This window comes from Canis aureus, chromosome 8 (genome assembly GCF_053574225.1).
Source record: "Canis aureus isolate CA01 chromosome 8, VMU_Caureus_v.1.0, whole genome shotgun sequence".
Taxonomy (NCBI): domain Eukaryota; kingdom Metazoa; phylum Chordata; class Mammalia; order Carnivora; family Canidae; genus Canis; species Canis aureus.
In genome coordinates, this window is record NC_135618.1 from 21727778 (window position 1) to 21749842 (window position 22065).

A 22065-nucleotide genomic window follows, 5' to 3' on the forward strand; every position below is an offset into this window, starting at 1 on the left:
TTACCAAATATGCCTGTGTAAATACAATTATATCTTTATCCATAACTTTGTATAGTACTCTCCAAAACTTAACGTTTAACGCCATGTCAATTCATTTCCTCATGTAAAAATAGTCTCTAAGATCATTAACATGAAAAAATCATAAAAGTTATAGGCATAAAATAATTTCATTAAATAAAATCAATGTTGCTATTTAACTCCTGTTTTTTATTAAATTATATAACCCATCTAGTAGTTTATTTTTATATATTAATAACCAGATATTAATATCAGTAAGAATAAATTATGTTATTGGATTTTATTCCCTTAATAGCTCTAATACTGGGGCAAATACCAAAATGAGGAAGAAATATAGAAGCAACATTCCTATGACTCAAGCTATATTAAACTTAACATACTGGATATTTATAGCAACAAAATTGAAGTTTCAAATCTAGTTTCTTCTTGATTATGTGATTACCACTTTCCCTTGTTGACTTTTGGCTATGTCCCTCTACGTACCTCTGTTTGTTCTTTGCATTAAAAGTAATGAATTCTTAAAAAATAACCAAAGGGCAGCCTGGTGGCTCAGCGATTTAGTGCTGCCTTCAGCCCAGGGCATGATCCTGGAGACTTGGGATCGAGTCCCACATTGGGCTCTCTGCATGGAGCCTGCTTCTCCCTCTGCCTGTGTCTCTGCGCCCCCCCCCCCCCAACCCCCGTGTCTTTCATGAATAAAGTCTTTAAAAAAATCAATATATTCTTACAATCGACAAATTCTTTTTTTTTTTTTTTAAGATTTTATTTATTTATTCATGAGAGAGGCAGAGACATAGGCAGGGGGAGAAGCAGGCTCCATGCAGGAAGCCTGAAGTAGGATTCCATCCTGGGACTCCAGGATCACGCCCCGAGCCACAGGCAGATGCTCAACCGCTGAGCCACCCAGGCGTCCCACAATCGACAAATTCTTGAAAAATGCGTCAATCCAACCATTAACAAAGGAAGTACAAATAAAGCTAATGAAGTCACAAAAATTATTAATTTTCTATCTGCAAGAGATTTCTAAGAATCAATTTAAAGTTGTATCACTTATGAAAGTATGATTAATGAGAAGTAGAAGATTGATGGGAAAATTCTGAACAAGAACAAGAAACTAATAAATTAAAGCAGTTATGTTACATGTTGTTAAATAGAATATTGAGAAAGTTGCTTATTAGATTTAGAGTTTTGTTTACTTATTTTCTTTTGTTTTGTTTTTATGTTCCACTCTGGATTTTTTTTCTTTTCCCAAAGAAAGTTGTAAGTGGAAAAAAATTTAAAAAGAACCTAGCTGCTTTTGTTGAAGGTAGGTAGGTTAGAGCTCACACCTGGTTACCCCCATACTATACTTCTGAGGAAATTCTTTGGTTCAACAAAGCAATGTCTTTGTTTTCATTTCTATTCATTCATGTCCATATGTATACATGTATATTTATAATGGTATGAGGTGAATGATGCTTATCCATATGAGATATAGACTCTCAAACCCCTTGTTCAAATAATAAATTCAACAGAGTAGTAAATGGTTTTTACTATTTTTTAAATTGATTTATTAATTTTACTTAAATTTTATTTTGAAAAATTCCAAACCTACAAAAAAATAGAAAGTATAGAGAACATTTGTGTACCCTTTACTAGATTTACTGTTAAACTGTAGCTACATTCATTTCATATCTCCCTATACACATGTATGCACATACCCACTTTGCAGGCTTCTACCCAGTCTCATACAGACACATTTCCTTTTTGCCAGACCACCTGAGAGAGGGTTGCAGATGTCATAACCCTTTACACCTTCAATATTTTTTTAAAGGGACTTTTATTTTTTGGTTTTAAAGATTAATTATTTATTTATTTGAGACACAGAGAGAGGGATAGAGAGAGAGAGGCAGAGACACAGGCAGAAGCAGAAGCAGGCTCCATGCAGGGAGCCTGATGTGGGACTCGATCCCAGGACTCCAGGATCAGGCCCTGGGCTGAAGGCAGCGCTAAATCGCTGAGCCACCAGGCTGCCCCTATACCTTCAGTATTTAAACTTGCATCTCCTGGGGACAGAAACTTTTTCCTATGTGACCATACCACTCTACATACCTGAGAAAGTAAAAATTAATTCAGTGACATCAATCAACACACAGTCCGTACTGAAATTTTTCCAATTATTTAAAGTCATTCTGTAGCCTTGTTACTCAAAGCATGATCTGTGGACTAGCAACATCAACATCACTTAGGAACTTGTTTGACTTGTGGAATTTCGGTTGTAACCCAGGTCTACCAGAATTGGGACTAAGGTGAAGGAAGTGAATTACTTCTGATGCAAAATTTAGGGAGATGCTTACTCTCAGGGTCATATAAGTGTAATGTTGGCACTTGGCATGACCCTGAGAGTGAGTGTCTCATTATATTTTGAGCCCATGTCTCCTGTTTTATATCATCCTATTCCTTGTCCTTCTAACTGATTCACAATCTGTATTTCAGTAGGGTGCCCAGCTGACTTGTATGCTCATTAAAACCTTTAAAAACACTACTTTAGATTTTTCTTGTTCTTTTTCCAGCCTAGGATTCAATTATACTTACATGTTGATTTTGGCACTTTAGGTTTCCCTAAGCTCACTCTCTATTCTCCTATTCTTCTTGAATCTTCTGAAAAGTCTGGGTCAACTAGAACATCCCATGAGTTATACTGTGTTCTTCTGCTTCCCATCAGGAAGCACATGTCAAACCACCCCATTACTGGCATTGCCAATATTGGCACTTTATTTAAGCTGATTGCTGCCAGATCTCACCATGTGAAGGGCACATTTTTTTCCTTTATAATTAATAAATGTGCAGTGATTCTTTCAGGCCATGTGAATGCCCCACTCCTCAACAACCTATAACCAGTAATTTTAATAACTAGTGATAAATATTGCCTGAATTAGTCTTTATATTATTAATTATCAGGTGTGGTATTCTGACAGTCCCCAGATTTTATTTCTTCTCTGTGTGCGGGGATGATACAAGTGCCAGTGCTCATTCTCACGCTTCAGAAAGAAAACTCAAAACAACAAAAACCTCAGAAAAAAGAAAGAAAACTCTTAAGTATTTATACCTTTCATAAAACAAACATTAATTTAAAAATTATTATACTAGGGCAATAATTTATTAGCAAGGATAATAATTCAAAATTACCAACTCTTTAGCTGTTAATGGTTATACTCACAGACTAGAGGGACTGTCTTCAAAAATTGTCTTTCAAGATTGTCTATTTAGAAATGAGTTGCAAGAATAATTTTATGATATAGAATAAATAGTATCTGCAAGAGGGAGCATTTTTCTCTTTTTCTCATCTTGAGATTTCTTTTACACCTTCAAGATGACTTATAAGAATGCTTGCTTTAAGGGGGGAAAAAACACTCCCGAAAAGCTCAAAATTATAGTAAGAAAGGAGCAAGACAGGCATCTTATTGACATGTGGGATATGGATCACATGTGCAAATTTTGGCCCTTGAACTAATTTTTGTGGAAAAAAAAGTTACTGAATTTGGGTTGCTCTTTGCTCATTTGCTCTTTATTATTAAGGTTACAGTGTAAAGCATTTGCAGCTATTGAACCAAGTTACGGTGCTGCCTTTCTGAAAATGTTTTCATTGATTCAAAACAAATGCAGCCTCCTAAGTTTTTTTTCCAGCTTACAGAAACATTTTCATTTTCTTAGTGACTTCATCATATTTAGAATATTCACTCCATAGAATTATTAGCAGAGTACACCAGTGCTTTTTTCCTTGATCAAGGGAACTTAAGGAATAGGCTTATATATTGCTTACCATTTTAGGTTAGTGTTTTAGGGCATTTGGTCTACAGGTTCTTGACAGTTGGCCCCAGTATGTCTTTCCAATCTAATCTCCCAAATACCCATCTCCTATAAACTGATACTCTTCATACCCTAAATTGCCAACTTCACACCATTCCTTTTCACATTGTCTTGTCTCTGGACTTACTCCCTCTCCCCAGAATGCCCTTCTTCACTTGTTCATGTTCTGTTTATTCTTCAGGACCTCAATCTCCGATCTCCTAATTTGCAATGAAAAATTTGTTTTCTAAATAAATCTTTTCTATAATACCATTTTGTACCCTAAGTTGGGCTGAGTATTCACTGTTTGAAGCATTTAGGTAACATAAACCTGTAAAATATTGAATATATAATAAGCACTCATTACTATGAATTGATTTTTCTTTTTTTACTTTTTTCCTGCTTAGGTCAGACAACTAGATTCAGCACTGGAAATTTGTAAGGAAGAACTTGCCTTGCATTTGAATCAATTAGAAGGAAATAAGGAAAAGTTTGAAAAGCAGCTAAAGAAGAAATCTGAAGAGGTAAATTAGCACTTTTGTAAATAGCATATTTTTCACATGATTTCTTTTTGAGTTTTTTTTTTTTTAAATATTCTTTAAAAGTACATCTTAATGTAGCTGATAAAAAAAAAAAAATTTCATTAAGGGGCATGTGGGTGACTCAGTCAGTTAATGTCTGCCTTTGGCTCAGGTCATGATCCCCGGGTCCTGGGATAGAACCCCATAGTGGCTCCCTGCTCAGAGGAGAGTCTGCTTCTCCCTCTGCCCCTCCCTCCCACTTGTAATCTGTCTCTCAGATAAATATATAAAATCTTTACATTAAAATATAAATTCTAATTTTATATTCTTTGTTTTTTTTTAAGGTTTTATTTATTTATTCATGAAAGAAACAGAGAGAGGCAGACACAGGCAGAGGGAGAAGCAGGCTCCATGCACAGAGGCCGATGTGGGACTCAATCCCAGGACTGTGGGATTATGCCCTGAGCCAAAGGCAGACGCTCAACTGCTGAGCCACCTAGGTGTCCCATATTCTTTGTTTATAACAAACATTAATTCAGTGCAACACAAAATATGACACCTTAAATTCTGATTCTTTTATCTATTTCGAGGGAATCAGAAGATGAAATTATTTAGAGTAATTCTAATATAAAATGATTAATATAGAGAGTAATATAAAATGATTAACACTTAGAATATTGTTTTAGATTTAGAAGTATAAAATGCCTCAAGTTTTTTCATTTTGTTTTTGCTTTTTCTGGTTGTCTAAAGGATTGAGAATTAGATTTAGAAATTCAACTTTCTCTATTGAGATGAATTATTGAGATACTGGATAATTAGAAGAAAGGACCAAGTCAGAGTTCTCTTCTACTATTTTCTAGCAGTTTAAAAATTCTTTCTTCTGGAATACTTATTGGAAAGATTTTTTTGCTTTAAAAGAAAGGCTTTTATTTTCCTTCATGTTAAAAATTGTTATGTAAGCAACAATAAGAAATTTTTTAAAGATTTACCTACAATCCACTTTCTAATACTTAAGTTTTCAGTAGTCTATGTGCCTGCCTGTTTTTCATAATTATGTTAGTGAAATGTAATTCTGGGGGGGTTTCCCCCTTAATTTCATTTTGTAAATATTGTATTTGCTCCTGTCTTTTAAATTATGATTTTAAGTGGTTGCATCATTTTAAATCAGATTGATATATCATCATTTATTAAACTTTTCCTCTTTTGGGAGCAGGTAAAGAATATTAAAAAATAAATATTAAATTATGCTGCATTATTAATTTGATTTTAACATAATTTCTTTTGGCAGATTTATTGGATTTGGATTATTAGGACAAAGGGAATTTTTCTCCTTCCTAGTAAATACTTCCAGATAATTTTAAAGGTATCTTTTAAAGCAATTTTGAGGACCAGCATATTCAAGCCTTAAAATGTGGAGTGAATGAATACAGTTTCTTAGTTGATATTGTCATTCCTTTATGTGTTTTGTTTTTGTTTTTAAGGTTTTATTTATTCACGAGCGATACAGAGAGAAAGGCAGAGACATAGGCAGAGGGAGAAGCAGGTTCCCTGCAGGGAGCCCAATGTGGGACTTGATCCCAAGACCCTGGGGTCATGACCTGAACCAAAAGCAGACATTCAACCACTGAGCCAGCCAGGTGCCCCTCCTTTATGTGTTTTTTGGATCGTGAATATTTGCATGATTTACTGAGATACCATTTTATAAACAACAGCAATAGTTTTACAACAATTACAACAATTATTACAACAATAATATAATAAATAGCACCTAACATTTATGCAGTGCTTATATGCCTGTAGTTTATTATCAGTAAGGAGAAAGTTTCATTATATGTAGCGTGGAGAAATCCATGGCTTCCTGGGTTCTGTCCCTTCTCTGAGAGGAGTCACATAAAACATGCTTCTTTCTCTAGCAGTGAAATGTGGCAATGTGTGTGCAGTGTTTCTGCCCAGAGAAGTTTGTTTATGACTCAAAGTTCAGGATTTTTACTGGGGGCTAGTCACCTAGGACAAGTATCAAAATTAGAAACTCCCAGAAGGAAAGTGTGATTCAGTGCCATAAGCCAAAACAATCTCATCACTTAGGGAATGTTTCAGAAGCCACATTCCCAGACACCATCCAAGAGTCAGTCGTATAAACAGACCCTTCTAATGTATCCTCCCATCAGAAAAATGAACCTGCCCTTCCATGTAACAAACTATAGCCATAAATACAATTATCCCACATGACACGTGAAGGTAAGAAGGAAGACTACTTTGACATTTTACGGCTTTTTATTTGACATGTCATTTTAATGAGAAATTTATATATTTGTTAGGTATACTGCTTACAGAAAGAACTAAAGATAAAAAATCACAGTCTTCAAGAGACTGCTGAGCAGAATGTTATTCTACAGCATACTCTTCAGCAACAGCAGCAAATGTTACAACAAGAAACAATTAGAAACGGAGAGCTAGAAGACATTCAAACTAAACTTGAAAAACAGGTATATATTATTGGTCAAAATAGTTTCACTTGTATGAAATAGAAATTTTAAAAATCAGTAATAAATATTTTGTTATTAATTGCTGTTTACCTGAAAAGATTTCCTAGTCTAAGAAATATTCTATTTTAACATTGAAAAATAGGTAAAATTCTATTTTTGTGTATTCTAACCTACATCTCTAATGCTATGGGCACATTTTTATCATCTATGGAACTTAGTTATAATTTAGACTTCTTCATTCAATCATGTTTTTGGATCAGGATGTGTGATAACCCCAAAGAAATGCTAAAGCAGTGTACTACAAGAAAAATTCCAAAGGAAACTATTTCTTTTTTTTTAATATTTAATTTATTTATTCATGAGAGACACAGAAAAAGAGAGAGAGAGAGGGGCAGAGACACAGGCAGAAGGAGAAGCAGGCTCCATGCAGGGAGCCGGACATGGGACTCGATCCCAGGTCTCCAGGATCAGACCCTAGGCCGAAGGCTGGTGCTAAACCGCTGAGCCACCAGGGCTGCCGAGGAAACTATTTCTAAAACTAAATGATAACTACAATGAAAGAATCTTAGGAATTTTATACTAGAGTTGAATCTTTTCTCTTTCATTCATTACCAGTTCATCTGAATTCTTTGGACAGCTATTTCATATTTTTGGTTTTGTTTTTTCTTTTTCAAACTTTATAAAAATGTATAAATTAAAAAACATTCCCTATAATCTCACAACACCTTACCTTTTTGTAATTTGGATGACTTTTTATTTATATATTCTAAATTCATCTTCAGCCTCTCCAGTGGAACTAAAGAATCTCTCAATGCATTCAGAAATATGAAGCAGGTATTCCCTGTTTTCTTTTTTTAAGAGACAGCTGTTCTGTGGCTTTCCATCCCTTTGTTAAAGTCTAGACCTATTGTTTGCTATGCCTACTGTTCAGCTTCATCCAAAAGCATTTCTTCATCTCTTCTGCGCTTGATTCCCACTTCCTAAGTCCCTTGTTGTTGACTCTGGTTTTCAGAATTGATTAAAATTCTTGTTCCTTCTGAAGTTGTTTTCATTTCAGTAATGATATTATGGCTTTCGTCTCTTTTTTTCCCCCATAAATCTACCAATTCATTTGTATACTCATTTGGTAATTTTTTTTTCTTTGTGATCTTTAAGAGATTTTTGTATGTTCTTTAATTTCTTCGAGGGTCTAAAGAAGTTTTTGTTTATTTTTTAAATTTTATTTATTCACAAGAGACACAGAGAGAGAGAGAGAAAGAGGCAGAGACACAGGCAGAAGGAGAAGCAGGCTCCATGAGGGAGCCTGATGTGGGACTTGATCCCGGGTCTCCAGGATCAGGTCCTGGGCTGAAGGCAGCGCTAAACCACCGAGCCACCTGAGCTGCCCAAGAAGTTTCTATCTCAAAATTTCTCTAGTATTTGGAGTAAATATTCCAGTGTATACAGAATTCTCTTTCTGCCTTTCATTTATTTCCCAGTATGCATAGATTACATGTTAGATCCTTTCAGATTATTACTCATTTTTAGATTCTTTCTGCTTTATGAGTGTATTTAATAAAACGCAGATGGTTCTCTTTAGTTTTTACCTGGGTTCTATTTTAATTTTATTCTTGGAACTTGAATTAGAAGTGTAGAATTAATAACTTATAATCTGTATTCAGTTCTTTAGTGAGAGGTTTTAGAAGAGCAGAGAGGATATTAAGGCCATTAGCCAGAATTAACTTGAAGAGCACAGTCATGTAGATGTTCATTGAAAACATGGAGTGTCTGAGTTTAACTAGGGAGAAAATACAGAATAAGAGGTGAGAAGATTAACTTGAACAGATCTCTATGAGATATGGTACATAGAAGCCAAAGTAAGTATTTCATGAAATAAGGAATGATAATTGGTGCCATGGGCTGCTGAAATCAAGATCAAGTAAAATGAGGGCTGAGAAATGTCCACTGGAATTAGCAACATGGAGGTCATTAGTGACACTGCTCAGTTTTGTAGAATGGCTAAATTGCTTTGGTTTGGGGAGTGAATGAGAAGTGAGAAGATGATACAACAAGAATAGGAAACTGGGAAATTGGGCTTTGAAGAGGAGGAAAGAAAGGGTGGTGGTAGTTGGAGAGAGGTAGAGGTATGGAGGATAGTTTTTCATAATGGGAATGTCTTGAACATTTTAAATGCTAATATAAAGAAGCCAAGAAGAGAGAGCAGTGATAGTCAGGAGCAATTTGACTTATATGGTAGGAAAAAAATACGTGTTTCACTGTAGGAGAACAGACGAAATAATAGGAGCAAATACAAGTGGTAATGTTTGAGAGCAGTTGGGAATTTAGAAGTCTTCATGAATGAATGAATTTGTGAAGAAGGAAAGCAACATAGTTTGACCAGAGAAGAAAACATTTCAAATGGATTTGGATAATGAAAAGGGGCACATTAATCATTATTTTGTTCAATTCTTGTAAATCTTATCTTAGTGTTATGATGTGGCTACTTCTAAATATGTATATGAATGAAATATCTTATACAAAGTTAAGTTTTGCCTTTTTATTTCCAAAACATTTACTTCCTACTCTGTACTTTGAGTTTTATAATACTGGAAACTGGAATCTGGAAACTGAATGATAGGCTAAAATTTATATAAATATTTTTATTCCAAAGAATGTTATACTGTGACTGAACTTAAAATACTTAATGAAAATTGTTTTATAAGGTATCAAAACTGGAACAAGAGCTTCAAAAACAAAGGGAAAGTTCAGCTGAAAAGTTGAGAAAAATGGAGGAGAAATGTGAAGCAGCCACACGTGAAGCTGATTTGAAAAGGCAAAAAGTTATTGAGCTTACTGGTACTGCCAGGTAAAATGAATATGTTAGTTTTTCTTTTTCTTCCTATTTCAACATCAGTAGTTACCTGAATTTCAATATCATATAATGTTAAGTGAAGCATTTGTTTAAAGATTTAATTTTTTCACAGCCTGTGTTTTTACAGCATTTTGTTTATACCTTTATATCCTTCTTTATGCTTTTTTTGTATTATAGTTAACATCCTTTATCCTCCTATTGTATTAAAAGTTCCTTAAGGCCAAAATAATTTCTAGTTTACTTTAGGATCCTCCCACAACAATTAGCATAGTTCCCTACACTTCATAGGCACCCAGCAACTATTATATTAAATTGTGAATACTATTAAAAGTTGTAGGCAAAGATGTACTCATTGAAAACTTTCATGGTGTCTAATTGTTTATGGAGGAGATTAGCTTAACAGAATACAACAGTGATTTTGAATCTTGGCTGATCATTAAAATTACCTGAGGAGCTTTAAAAAGTAGTGATGCCTAGGTCTCACCTCCAAGGATTCTGACTTAATTTGGTTGAGTCCAGACCAGGAATCATTAGTTAATTGGTTAAGAAAGGACCCATAAGGTGAAAGCATTCCCCAGCTTCCCCAGACCTCTAATGCTTTGTCAGCAAGAGCTAACATGATTAATACACTCAAAGGGGGGGCCACGTGTGTGGCTCAGTTGGCTGAGCATCTTCCTTTGGCTCAGGTCATGACCCACCGTCTTGGGATTGAGCCCTGCATCGGGCTCTCTGCTCAGTGGGGATCCTGCTTTTCCTTCTCCTCCCTGCTTGTGCTCTGTCACTATCTCTGTCCTTCTTTCTCAAATAAATACATAAAACCTCTAAAGGAAATTATACACTCATAATTAACTACAGTGCTACCAACAGGAGTCAAGAATTAACTTAGGCATTGAACTAAAACCCCATGTCCTCAGGTTCCCTCTCTCCCACTGACAAGAGTAAAGATCAGGGCTTTGTGCATTGAGTAGCAACTTGCTTTTCTAGATGTCAACTGTCATCTAGAACTGGGTCAAGAGGATTGCCCTGTGTTTAAGACTAAGATCACGCACAGTTCTTCAGACCTCCTTCCTTCCATTGACTGATGTCTACCCACACAACAGCCTCACCACCAGTGTCTAATTGAATAGTTACATAATAATGTTATCCTTGCTTATGCCAGACACCACAAGAAGCTGTGTACTTCCAGGTCAACAGTCATCTCTCATACTAATTCCCCAAAACCTCACCACATATACTGTTTCCTTCTCTCAGCTTATCCCAACTTCTGAGAGACTTCCACTTGTCCTCTGGAATTCACAGGCTATCCTGAGAGACATTATCTATATTCTTTACTTCTTTTTTCTTGCTTTAACAGAAATCTTACTCTTCCCTGAGAACCTTGCTTCTTGTCCTGTAGCCCTCTAAAGTAAAAAATTTTTCCCACAGTTCTTTTTTTTTAAGATTTTATTTGTTCATTTGTTCATTTATTCATTCATTCATTCTCTCTCATACAGAGAGAGAGAGGCAGAAACATAGGCAGAGGGAGAAGCAGGCTCCTTGCAAGGAGCCCTATGCGGCACTCGATCCCAGACCCCAGGATCATGCCCTGAGGCAAAGGCAGACGCTCAACCACTGAGCCACCCAGGCGTCCCTTTCCCATGGTTCTTGTACCACAGGGTTGAGATATGGAGTAGTACACCATACTCTGAACTTCTGGTCTTCAGACCATATCATCCTTCACTGTTGTGACACCTACAGGCCACGTGATGTATTGTTATTTCCTGCAACACCACTCCTGTCATTATTATTGAAGATTTCAATATCTGTTAGCTGATTGTTCTGAGATGTTAGCTTCTTATTTAAAAAATTCCTTTCCTCTTGGGTTCTATCATATCTCATGATTTGCTCTAGACCTTGTCATTTCAAAACATCTTCAGTTTTTCTGTAATCTAAATATTAGGCATCTATATCTCTGTTACCACCTGATACCCTTTAATTCCCCAAATTCAACAATTCTTTGATCTCACCAAGATCTCTAATTCATCAGTTCCACCACTGTCTTATTCCTTGATGTCCTCCTCTCATTTCTTTACTGAGCTTAAATTCTAGTCAAATATCAAAATCAATTATTTACATCTAGTTGCAACTCTGTTACCTCTCTCTCACTTTTTCTATACAGTACTAAAAATCCAACTCACACTACTCCATGCTGGTATCTCTAGAGAAGCTGGAGGAAAATATGAGCATGCTGACCAGTCTTGCTTTAAATTTGTAATTTCAGGGGTACCTGGGTGGCTCAGCCAGTTAGACATCTGCCTTCAGCTCTGGTCATGATCCCAGGACCTGGGGCAGGGAGGCTCCTTCTCCCTTTCGCCCCTGCTCACTCTCTTGTTATCTGTCTCTCAAAGTCTTTTTAAAAATATAAAAATTCATAATTTCAACCTTAAGGGACCCCCTTTAAGGGACCTGCTGCCTGGCAATCACAACCTTACTGACTTGTAGAAGACTCTTATACTTAGCCCTTTTCTTTCAAAACTCCCAACAGCTCCTTCCCAATCTTTGCTCTCACTGATGATCTTGCTTTCTGTTTTTTGTTTTTTGTTTTTAATATTTTATTTATTTATTCATGAGAGACACAGAGAGAGAGGCAGAGACACGAGCAGAGGGAGAAACAGGCTCCATGCAGGGAGCCCAATGCAGGACTTGATCCTGGGACTCCGGGATCATGCCCTGAGCCGAAGGCAGGTGCTCAACCACTGAGCCACCCAGGCATCCCTTGCTTTCTGTTTCAATGAGAAAATTGAAGCAATTGCTTATTCCTCTTCTTACCTTTACCCTTTGGCTTCTAGACAAAACCTCTTCTTGATTATAGCTAATAGGCACATATAATAGGAAAAGTGTCCCAAATGCTAATAAGCCTATCAGCAAAACAGTTAAACTTCATAAGAAAGGAATACTCTAGTTCCATGATATCTTCTCTTCAGGAAGCAGGGTTTTCTCTGCTCTTCAGTTTCTCTGGTCTCATTATTGCTTCTTTCACTTCTGGAACTACAATTTATAAAACTCTTTTTTTTCCTCTCTCAAAAGGTATTACAGTTAAAATATCTCCTTGGATCTGTTTTAGAATTAAAATATCTTCAGATAGAAAGAAAGGAGACTAATTTATTGAATGCCTTTTTGTGTGCCAGGCAATGTGCTAGGTAGACACATTAACTCATTCTTCAAAACAGCCCTACAATATGGGTTTTATTATTTATTTATTTATTTATTTATTTATTTATTTATTTTCCCTAATTTAAAGTAAGAGAGTGAAATTCAAAGAAGTTAGGTTATGAAATGCATAGTTTAGATATGCTTTAAAACAACCAACTACAAGGTGCTTCTGGTACTACATGTAAATGTCACTTCATGTAAACGATCCTGATCCTGGCTTCTCAGTGCTGAGGCTCCTATAGCACTTTTTAGATTTCTCAGACTGCCTCCATTACCATTGTAATTTTTTTTTCTTTTTTTTTTTTTTTACATTGGAAGAGGCCAGAGAGTCTCAGCTGTCACATCTAAAAGTTTAGTATGTTTGCATGATCCTTCCTTTGGCTTTATTTCCAATCTCAGACTTGATTGCTCTGTAACCCTGCAATAAGAAGGTGAAATATTTCTGGTAAAACTGACGAGTTTAAAGCGTGTTGTAAAATTTTGAAAGTTAAGGGGAAATCTTTGGTATTGGATTATTTATATAATAATTAAACATTTTTAAACCCTTAAATATTTATTATACTAATGCCTCATTCACCTAGCATCAAGAAAGAATGAGTAATTGCTGATAAGTAAGTGTGGAATTTATCGAGTACTGAAACTGTATTACAACAAAAAAATATCCTTTTTGGTAGAAATTTTCTAAAATATATATTTTCTTGTCATTTTTAATTTTTCTGGTCGTCTCAGGGTTTTCATTACAAATACATCAGTTATTATACCATGCTGAGATATATAATAGCACCTCAACAAAATATTGGAGTTTTTTTACTGTTTTTTACTGTTTGTAGATTACTGTCCTTTTCCAATTATTGTATATTTTTAATATAATTTTCCCCCAACTTCCTTGCTGACAAGCTTTCGTCTCTTGGTACTGTAAGCCAACCTCTTTCATGTATTATTTTCTAATTATGTTTTATATCTGCTGTAACGTAAGAAATGAATTAGTCAAGCTAAAAATCACTTATGTGGAATTTTAGAACTGTAAAAGGGTAATTATCATTTATCAAATAAGCTTCTTACCTTTTTAGACTGTGAACATATTTGAGGGCATGATAAAGAGTTATGGATTATTATCAATACATGGAACATATGTATACATAATTTTGCATATTGTTTCAGGAGTTTTATAGTTTTCCTCAAGTTCTCTCATGGACATCAGATTAAAAACCTCTTGAACAAATTCACATTTGTCTAAGTTGCATTTATAAAAGCAGTGTTCCTGCTTGCAAACTCAATTTAGAAAATATCAAAGACATAAAGAACAACAGTGACAAAAAATGTTGATTCAGGAAGCATCAATTCTACCGACCATTGAGGATGACATTAACACTTATTTACTTAGTGAATATCACTTTGGAATTACCAATAAATGAACTTAAAACTTTCACTGTGTTAGTTTATCTATAGATGAAGGATCTTCCATGTTGGAATAAGTTCAGGGCTGACTGAAAGTTAGTAAACCTGATTCTCTCACTGTTAACTTCTTTGTCTTATGCCAGACAATTCACGAACCTTCCACTTTCCTCATCTGCAAAGCAAGAAAGTTGCACTAGTCTGGGAATCTCTAGTTCCTTGTAAAGCTAAAAAAGATAACATAAATAATAAAGGTCTGAATACAAAGAACTGACTTGGTTCTCCTATAAGTAGTATGGTCATTATGGTGAATATTTTGATTGCTTGGCTTCCTTATTTTCTGTGTGGCAGATAATAAAAATTCCAGATGAATCAGACAACTATCCATGGATGTTCTCAGTGTACAAAGCTTTATACAAGCTAACTGTAGTTAGATTGAAAAGAAGGCTAACCTTGTTAAATATTACCAGGTAGTACAGTACTATTTAGTGGTACATAATTGGTGCAGAATTAGAATCTTTTAGCATTTTTAATAATAGGACCTAAGGGTGACCCAAGATTCTGATGATGTTTTGCTGGTATTTGCCCTTATATAATTTGCAGATTTTTTTAGTCAGAGACTAAAAGTCAATTGGCTTTAGGTTTCCAAATTATCATTTATGGTTTTATTTTTTGTTTTTAATTAGACAAGTGAAACTTGAGATGGATCAGTACAAAGAAGACCTATCTAAAATGGAAAAAGAAATAATGTACCTAAAACGAGATGGAGAAAATAAAGTAATGCATCTCTCTCAGTTAGACATGATCTTAGAACAGACAAAGACAGAACTAGATAAGAAGACAAATTCTGGTAAGCTAACAGGTTAGCTGAGCTTAGCTGCCTGTTTATTTATATTTAAAAAGTAGAATAAAGTGAGAATTTGGGTTAGTAGGACTGGAAAGGACAATATGTATTTTATAGCCTCTTGTAGATGAATAGAATTCGATATTCTTAATTATAATTATTTATAAATTTTTAATAAATGGTTTTTATATAGTTCTAAAATTATTCTCTCTGGCACATTGAGTTTAAATAAAATGTTTTTAAAACTAAAATTATTCTTTGCTTTCAACAGTGAAGGAATTAGAAAAATTACAGCACCACACTGAAACTGAACTAACAGAAGCTTTGCAGAAACGGGAAGCATTAGAATCTGAACTCCAGAATGCTCATGGAGAATTAAAAAGTACTTTAAGACAACTTCAGGAATTGAGAGATGTACTACAGAAGGCTCAATTATCATTAGAGGAAAAATACTCTACTATAAAAGATCTTACAGCTGAACTTAGGTGCGTTAAATAATAAGAAATGATATCACAATTACAGATATTTCACTTTATTACTCTGACTCCTTGGGTCATATAGTAAAGTTTTTTGCTTAATTCTGGATGTCTAAATTTCTCAACTGCCTTTGGCTCACTGTTCATCCCAGTCAGCCTGTCTTTATACTCCATCTAAGTAGTTCAGCCATTCCTTGTGACTAATATTTCTATCCTTGGTCTTTAGACCATTTTATTCTGACCCTCTCCTATATTATATAGTGGTAAAGAATAATTAGGGCAGTATACAGCAGTGGTTAATAGCAAAATGATATTAATAATAACATGTTTTCTTTATATTAAGCCTTTATTTTGTGCCAGGATTATGCCAGGGGCTCCCTATATGATCTTACTCATTTCTTTACAATAAACCTATCGTATACATATCAGCGCCTTTTTACACTTGAGAAAACTGGGACTTGAGAAAATTAAGTAAAATACTCAAACTTAGATAATAAGGTCCAGAGAAGGGAGTTAAACACAAGTCTGACCAACTCTAAAATCTGGGTTCTTAGATTACCAGTGATAACATAAAATGCTGTTCCAGCACACATCTTTGGTCAGTGCGGGTAGAGAGCCAGACCAGAACTAAGATGTAGGAAATAGATTCTGAGAAGGAAAGCAGAATTACAAACCAGAATGTGAAATGTGGGATGACAGGAGAGAGAGCAGCAAGAAGATCCAGGAACTTAGATATCATCCCATGACTCAGTGAAGGACCTCCATCTCTTTTCTACCCACAAACTCATTCATAGTAAATTTCATATAGCTTTAAATACCGTGTGTCAGGGGCAGCCCAGGTGGCTCAGCGGTTTAGCGCCGCCTTCAGTCCAGGACATGATCCTGGTGTCCTGGGATTGAGTCCCATGTTGGGCTAACTGCATGGAGCCTGCTTCTCCCTCTGCCTGTGTCTCTGCCTCTCTCTCTCTCTCTTTCTCTCTGTCTGTCTCTCATGAATAAATAAATAAATAAAATCTTTAAAAATACATACATACATACATACATACATACATACATACTGTGTGTCAGACTTCCACTCACATCTCTAGTAATGATCTCTTCCCCAAACTGCAGACTCAAATATCTAATGATTTACTTGTTACCTTCACTCAGGTATTCTTTTTAAGATTTTATTTATTTATTCATGAGAGAGAGAGGCAGAAACCTAGGCAGAAGGAGAAGCAGGGTGCCTCAAGGGAGCCCTATGTGGGACTTGATCCTGGAACCCCAGGATCACATCCTGAGCCAAAGGCAGATGCTCAACTGCTGAGCCACCCAGGCATCCCTCACTCAAGTTTTTTTTTTTTTTTTTCCTCACTCAGGTATTTTTAAGAGGCATCTTAAACTTGGCCAAAACAGAACTCTTTTTTTTTTTCTTTATAACTCTACCCTTCATCCATCTCAGAATCAGGCAATTGCTCAAACCAGAAATCTGTTGTATCTCTTTTCCTCTCTCTTTTTTTTTTCATCCAGTCATTAAGGAATTCATGTGAACTCTGTTTCCAAACATATTCTGAAATCTGTTGATTTCTTGACCTCTTTTCTCTTACCACTTTAGCATAAGCCATCATCATCTCTTACCTGGCCTGTTGCTGTGGTTTCCCTAACGGTCTCTCCAGTTAAATTCCTGACCCTCTCCACAGTCCATTTCAGTTTATGGAGTTAAGTTTATGATTTAAAACAGAAATGGATTTAAGTTTATTATTTAAAACATAAATTAGATTATATTTTCATCCCTGCTTAAGCCTTCCAATTGCTTCCCAAAATATTCAGAATAAAATCCAAGCTCCTTGGGAAATGTAAATCAAAACTATAATAAGATACTGCTTCACACCCACTCGGATGACCATGATAAAAATAAAAAAACCCAAAACTGAAAATGACAAGTGTTAGCAAGTATGTAGAGAAATTGTAACCCTCATACATTGACGTTGAGAAACTAAAATGATACAGTTGACTATGGAAAAGTGTTTGGCAGTTCCTCAATAAGTTAAACATAGAATTACCATGTAACTCATAAGTTATTTACCCAAAAGAGTTAAAAACAGATGTTCAAAAAAAATTGTGCACAAATGATCATAGCAGCTCTATTAACAATAGTCACTAAGCAGAAATAACCCAAATATCTATCAGTAGTTGATAAATACAATGTGATATGTGCATACAGGGAATATTATTCAGTCATGAAAAGGAATAAAGTACTAACATCTGCTGTAACATAGATGAACCTTGAAAACATTAAGCTAAATAAAATAAACCAGGTACGTGTGTATAATTCCATTTATGCGAAATATTCAGAATTAGCAAATCCATAAAGATAGAAAGCATCTTAATGGTTGCTGGGAACCAGGCTGGGACAATGGAAAATAATTGCAGATGGATATGAAATTTTCATTTGGAGTGATGAACAAGTACTGGAAATAGTGGTGATGGTTACACAACATTGTGAATTTACTTAATGTAACTGAATTGTATATACACTTTTAAAGTGATCAAAATGGTAAATGGTTAAAATGGTAAATCTTGTATGTATGTTACCACAATTAAAAAAAAAAAAAAAAGCCAAGCTCCTTAGCATAGAATATAAAGCCCTACATGATAGGATTCCTGCCTGTTTCTCTGGCCTTATTTCATACTGTTCCCCTTTCTCCTGACCTTTTTGTTGGTACTTAAAACTTGATAAATTTTTCCTACCTTTTGACTTTGCGGTAGCTGTTTCTTTGGCCTGAAATAATGGTTCAATGGCCAACTTCTTGCCCTTCATGTTACTTCAGAGGGCCCTTTTCTGACCACCTACTCTCAAGTAGCTACCCAGGCACTATCTCATCACTGTATTTAATGCTCTAACATAGCACTTTATATTTTTCTTGTTTATTATTTATAGTCTGTCTTCTTTACTGGACCTATTCATATGTATGCTCCATGTGATAAAGGACATCTGTTTTGTTGACTATTAAATTCAAAGTACATAGAATCCTGATATATAGGAAGCATCCAGTAAATATTTGCTAAATGGTTAAGTGAATGAATGGATGAAAGAAGTAAAAATGAAATCTTAAATTCTAGCTAATGGCTAAATTTTTGGAAGCTCAGCTATTCACTTATACAACGATTATCTTTAGAATTCATTTAATAATAACTTGTTAGTGTAGCCTTGTATTTTATAACCGCTGAGATCTTTTTTTTTTTTTAAGATTTTGTTTATTCATGAGAGACACAGAGAGGCAGAGACATAGGCAATGGGAGAAGCAGGCTCCCTGAGGGGAGACCAATGTGGGACTCCATCCCAGGACCCCAAGATTGTGACCTGAGCCAAAGACAGACACTTAGCCACTAAGCCACCCAGGCGTCCCAACTGCTGAGATCTTTTTATAAGTGCTGAAAATCTTTTTTTTAAAGATTTTTTGAAAAAGAACCTTTAAAAAAAATTTTTTTAAAAGCTTTTTTAAAAAGATTTTTTAAAAAAGAATCTTTTTAAAAAAGGTTTTTTAGAAAGGAATCTTTAAAAAAAGATTTTTAAAAAAAGAATTATCTTTTTAAAAAGATTTGACTGACTGATTTGAGAGAGAGAGAGAGAAGAGCAGCATATGAGTGAGGGAAGGAGCAGAGGGAAAGGGACAGACTCTGCGCTGATTATAGAGCCTGATGTGGGGCTTGATCCCATGACCCAGAGATCATGACCTGAGCTGAAATCAAGAGTTGGTCACTCAACTGACTTAGCCACCCAAGCACCCCTAATTGTTAAGACTCTTAAGAGAATAGTAAATAGTTTATAAAAGAATTTCAGAATCTGCTTTTTAAAACCAGTACCTTTGTTCAGTATTGTTCATATTTAAGACTGGAAAACCACATGAAGATTTTAAAGGTCAACATTTTTATTTATTTTTTATCTTTTTAAATATTTTATTTACTTATTCATGAGAGACACAGAGAGAGGCAGAGAGAGAGGCAGAGACAGGAGAAGCTGGCTCCATGCAAGGAGCTCGATATGGGACTCAATCCCAGGACTCTAGGATCATTCCCTGATCAACCGCTGAGCCACCCAGGTGTCCCAACAACATTTTTAGCCTTTGTCGTATCAGAACATAGAGTTCCAAATTAAAATTCTTTTATTGCATTTTCTGATCTGCGTGGTAGTAGTCATAAAGTTGTGTCAGTATTAAGCATTTTTATAGTATAAAATTATAAATAAAGGATTTAGGAGAGCTAGAATTTATTTTAAAAATTTCTGTATTAGACTCCAATACTTCACTATATGTAAGGTGTCATTTGAGTAAAATTCCCATGAGAAACACAGTGGTCATTTACTGAGCTATGGATATCAGAGATACCAACCATGAAATAAATGCCTCATTCATTTGCAATAAACTTACAGCGATGATACAGAAAAGACTTTCAAATGCTTCCTTGACCTGTAAATGAAAAATTTGGACATATTTTTAAAACTCTTACACTAATTCAGCCTTATACCTTGGGAGTGCTTTAACATTTAGCTTAAATTGTCTATAGTAGTAGTGTTAGAGTTAACTTTTGCCTTTTGAGAATACTCTATTAAAGTAACTGTATTAATATCAATCATTTTCATTATACATTATTTCTTTAATTTGAGCCCTTTCAACCAGAAATAATTGGATATGTCTTATCACTTAAAGGAAGGTAACCCAATTGATTAATTTTTAAAAAATGTAATATTCCTACTATTTGCTTTGTTCTTTTTCTTTTGGTGAATTACAGAGAATGCAAAATGGAGAATGAAGATAAGAAGCAAGAACTCCTTGAAATGGATCAGGCACTTAAGGAGAGAAATTGGGAACTAAAGCAAAGAGCAGCTCAAGTTAGTTTTCTTACTTATAATTTAATGAAATTTTCTGTTACAGTGCAGTCACACAGGGTTTCAGAGGTCACCACTTTTTGGCAAAATGGACATTTTTAAAGCATATATGTTTTTCTGTGCACATTAATATATTTTTTTAAAGATTTGTTTGTTTGTTTATTTATTTATTTATTTATTTATTTATTTATTTATGATAGACACACAGAGAGAGAGGCAGAGACACAGGAGGAGGGAGAAGCAGGCTCCATGCCGGGAGCCCGACCCGGAACTCGATCCCGGGACTCCAGGATCACGCCCTGGGCCAAAGGCAGGCACTAACCGCTGAGCCACCCAGGGATCCCGCACATTAATATTTTAAAAATTAGAAATATATCTTCATCTTGCTATTTTTATAGCAAGTGGATTTTTGAGAATGAAGGTTAGCTTAGTGTTTGAACCTTTTGATCTCTTATACAAAGAATTACAAAGAATTACAAAGAATTTGCACATCAGGAGACAATGGGATTAGAAGAGTTACTCTAACTCCTTTAAATAGTGTGTTTGTTGGAGGAACAAAAATATTCAAATGGTATTATTTAGCAGCATCTTTTTTAAAGTCTTTATTTCTTAGACCAATTTTAGGTTCACAGTGACATAGAGCAGAAGGTACAGAGATTTCCCATATACTCCTTGTTGCCATAAACACTCAGCCTTCCCCATTATCAACATTCCCCACATGAGTGGTACATTTGTTAATAGTTTTTTTTTTTTTTTCATTTGTTAATAGTTGATGAGCACAAACATAATCACCCAAACCCCATAATTTACATTACAGTTCACTCTTGGTGTATACATTCTCTGAGTTTGGACAAATGTTTAATGACATGTATCCATCATTATGGTATCATCCAGGGTATTTTCACTGCCCTAAAAATCCACAATGCTCCACCTAGTCATCCTTCTTCCTCTTCCCCAATCCTAATAACCACTGATTTTTTTATTGTCTCATTTTCCCTTTTCCAGAATGTCATATAGTTGAAATCATATAGTACATAGTCTTTTCATATTGAGTTATCTCAGTAATATTCATTTAAGTTTTCTCTACATCTTTTCATTGCTTGATACCTTATTTCTTTTAGCACTGAATAATATTCCATTGTCTAGGTGTACTACAGTTTACTTACCTACTGAAGGACATCTTGGTTGCTTCTAAGTTTGACAATTATAAATAAAGCTGCTGTCAACATCTGTGTACAGGTTTTTGTGTAGATATAAGTGTTCAACTCCTTTTAATTACCAAGGGCCAAGGTTGCTGGATCATATGGTAAGATTATGTTTAGTTTTTAAAAACACTTCCAAATTGTGTTCCCAAGTGGCTTGTACCATTTTTGCATTCTTACCAGCAATGAATTTGAATTCCTGTTGCTCCACGTTCTGGGTAGCATTTGATGTTGTCAGTGTTTTGGATTTTGGCCGTTCTAATAGGGGTATAGTGGTATCTCCTTGTTAATTTGCACTTCTCAGATGACATATGACATAGGGGGTATTTTCCTCTGCTTATTTTTCTATCTGCATATCTTCTTTGGTGAGGTGTGTTACTGT

At 35.1% G+C, this 22065-nt stretch overlaps 1 protein-coding gene across 16 annotated transcripts in view; it reads left to right on the forward strand.

The window, feature by feature from the left end:
• CCDC18 (coiled-coil domain containing 18) overlaps positions 1-22065 on the forward strand; it is a 110623-nt gene that overhangs the window by 43909 nt on the left and 44649 nt on the right. For all 16 annotated transcript variants that reach the window (XM_077905456.1, XM_077905460.1, XM_077905459.1 and 13 more), the window contains 6 exons: positions 4254-4370; positions 6686-6853; positions 9556-9698; positions 14978-15141; positions 15407-15620; positions 20385-20484. In XM_077905456.1, coding sequence (XP_077761582.1) covers positions 4254-4370; positions 6686-6853; positions 9556-9698; positions 14978-15141; positions 15407-15620; positions 20385-20484 — 906 coding nt within the window. The remainder of the gene's footprint in view (positions 1-4253; positions 4371-6685; positions 6854-9555; positions 9699-14977; positions 15142-15406; positions 15621-20384; positions 20485-22065) is intronic.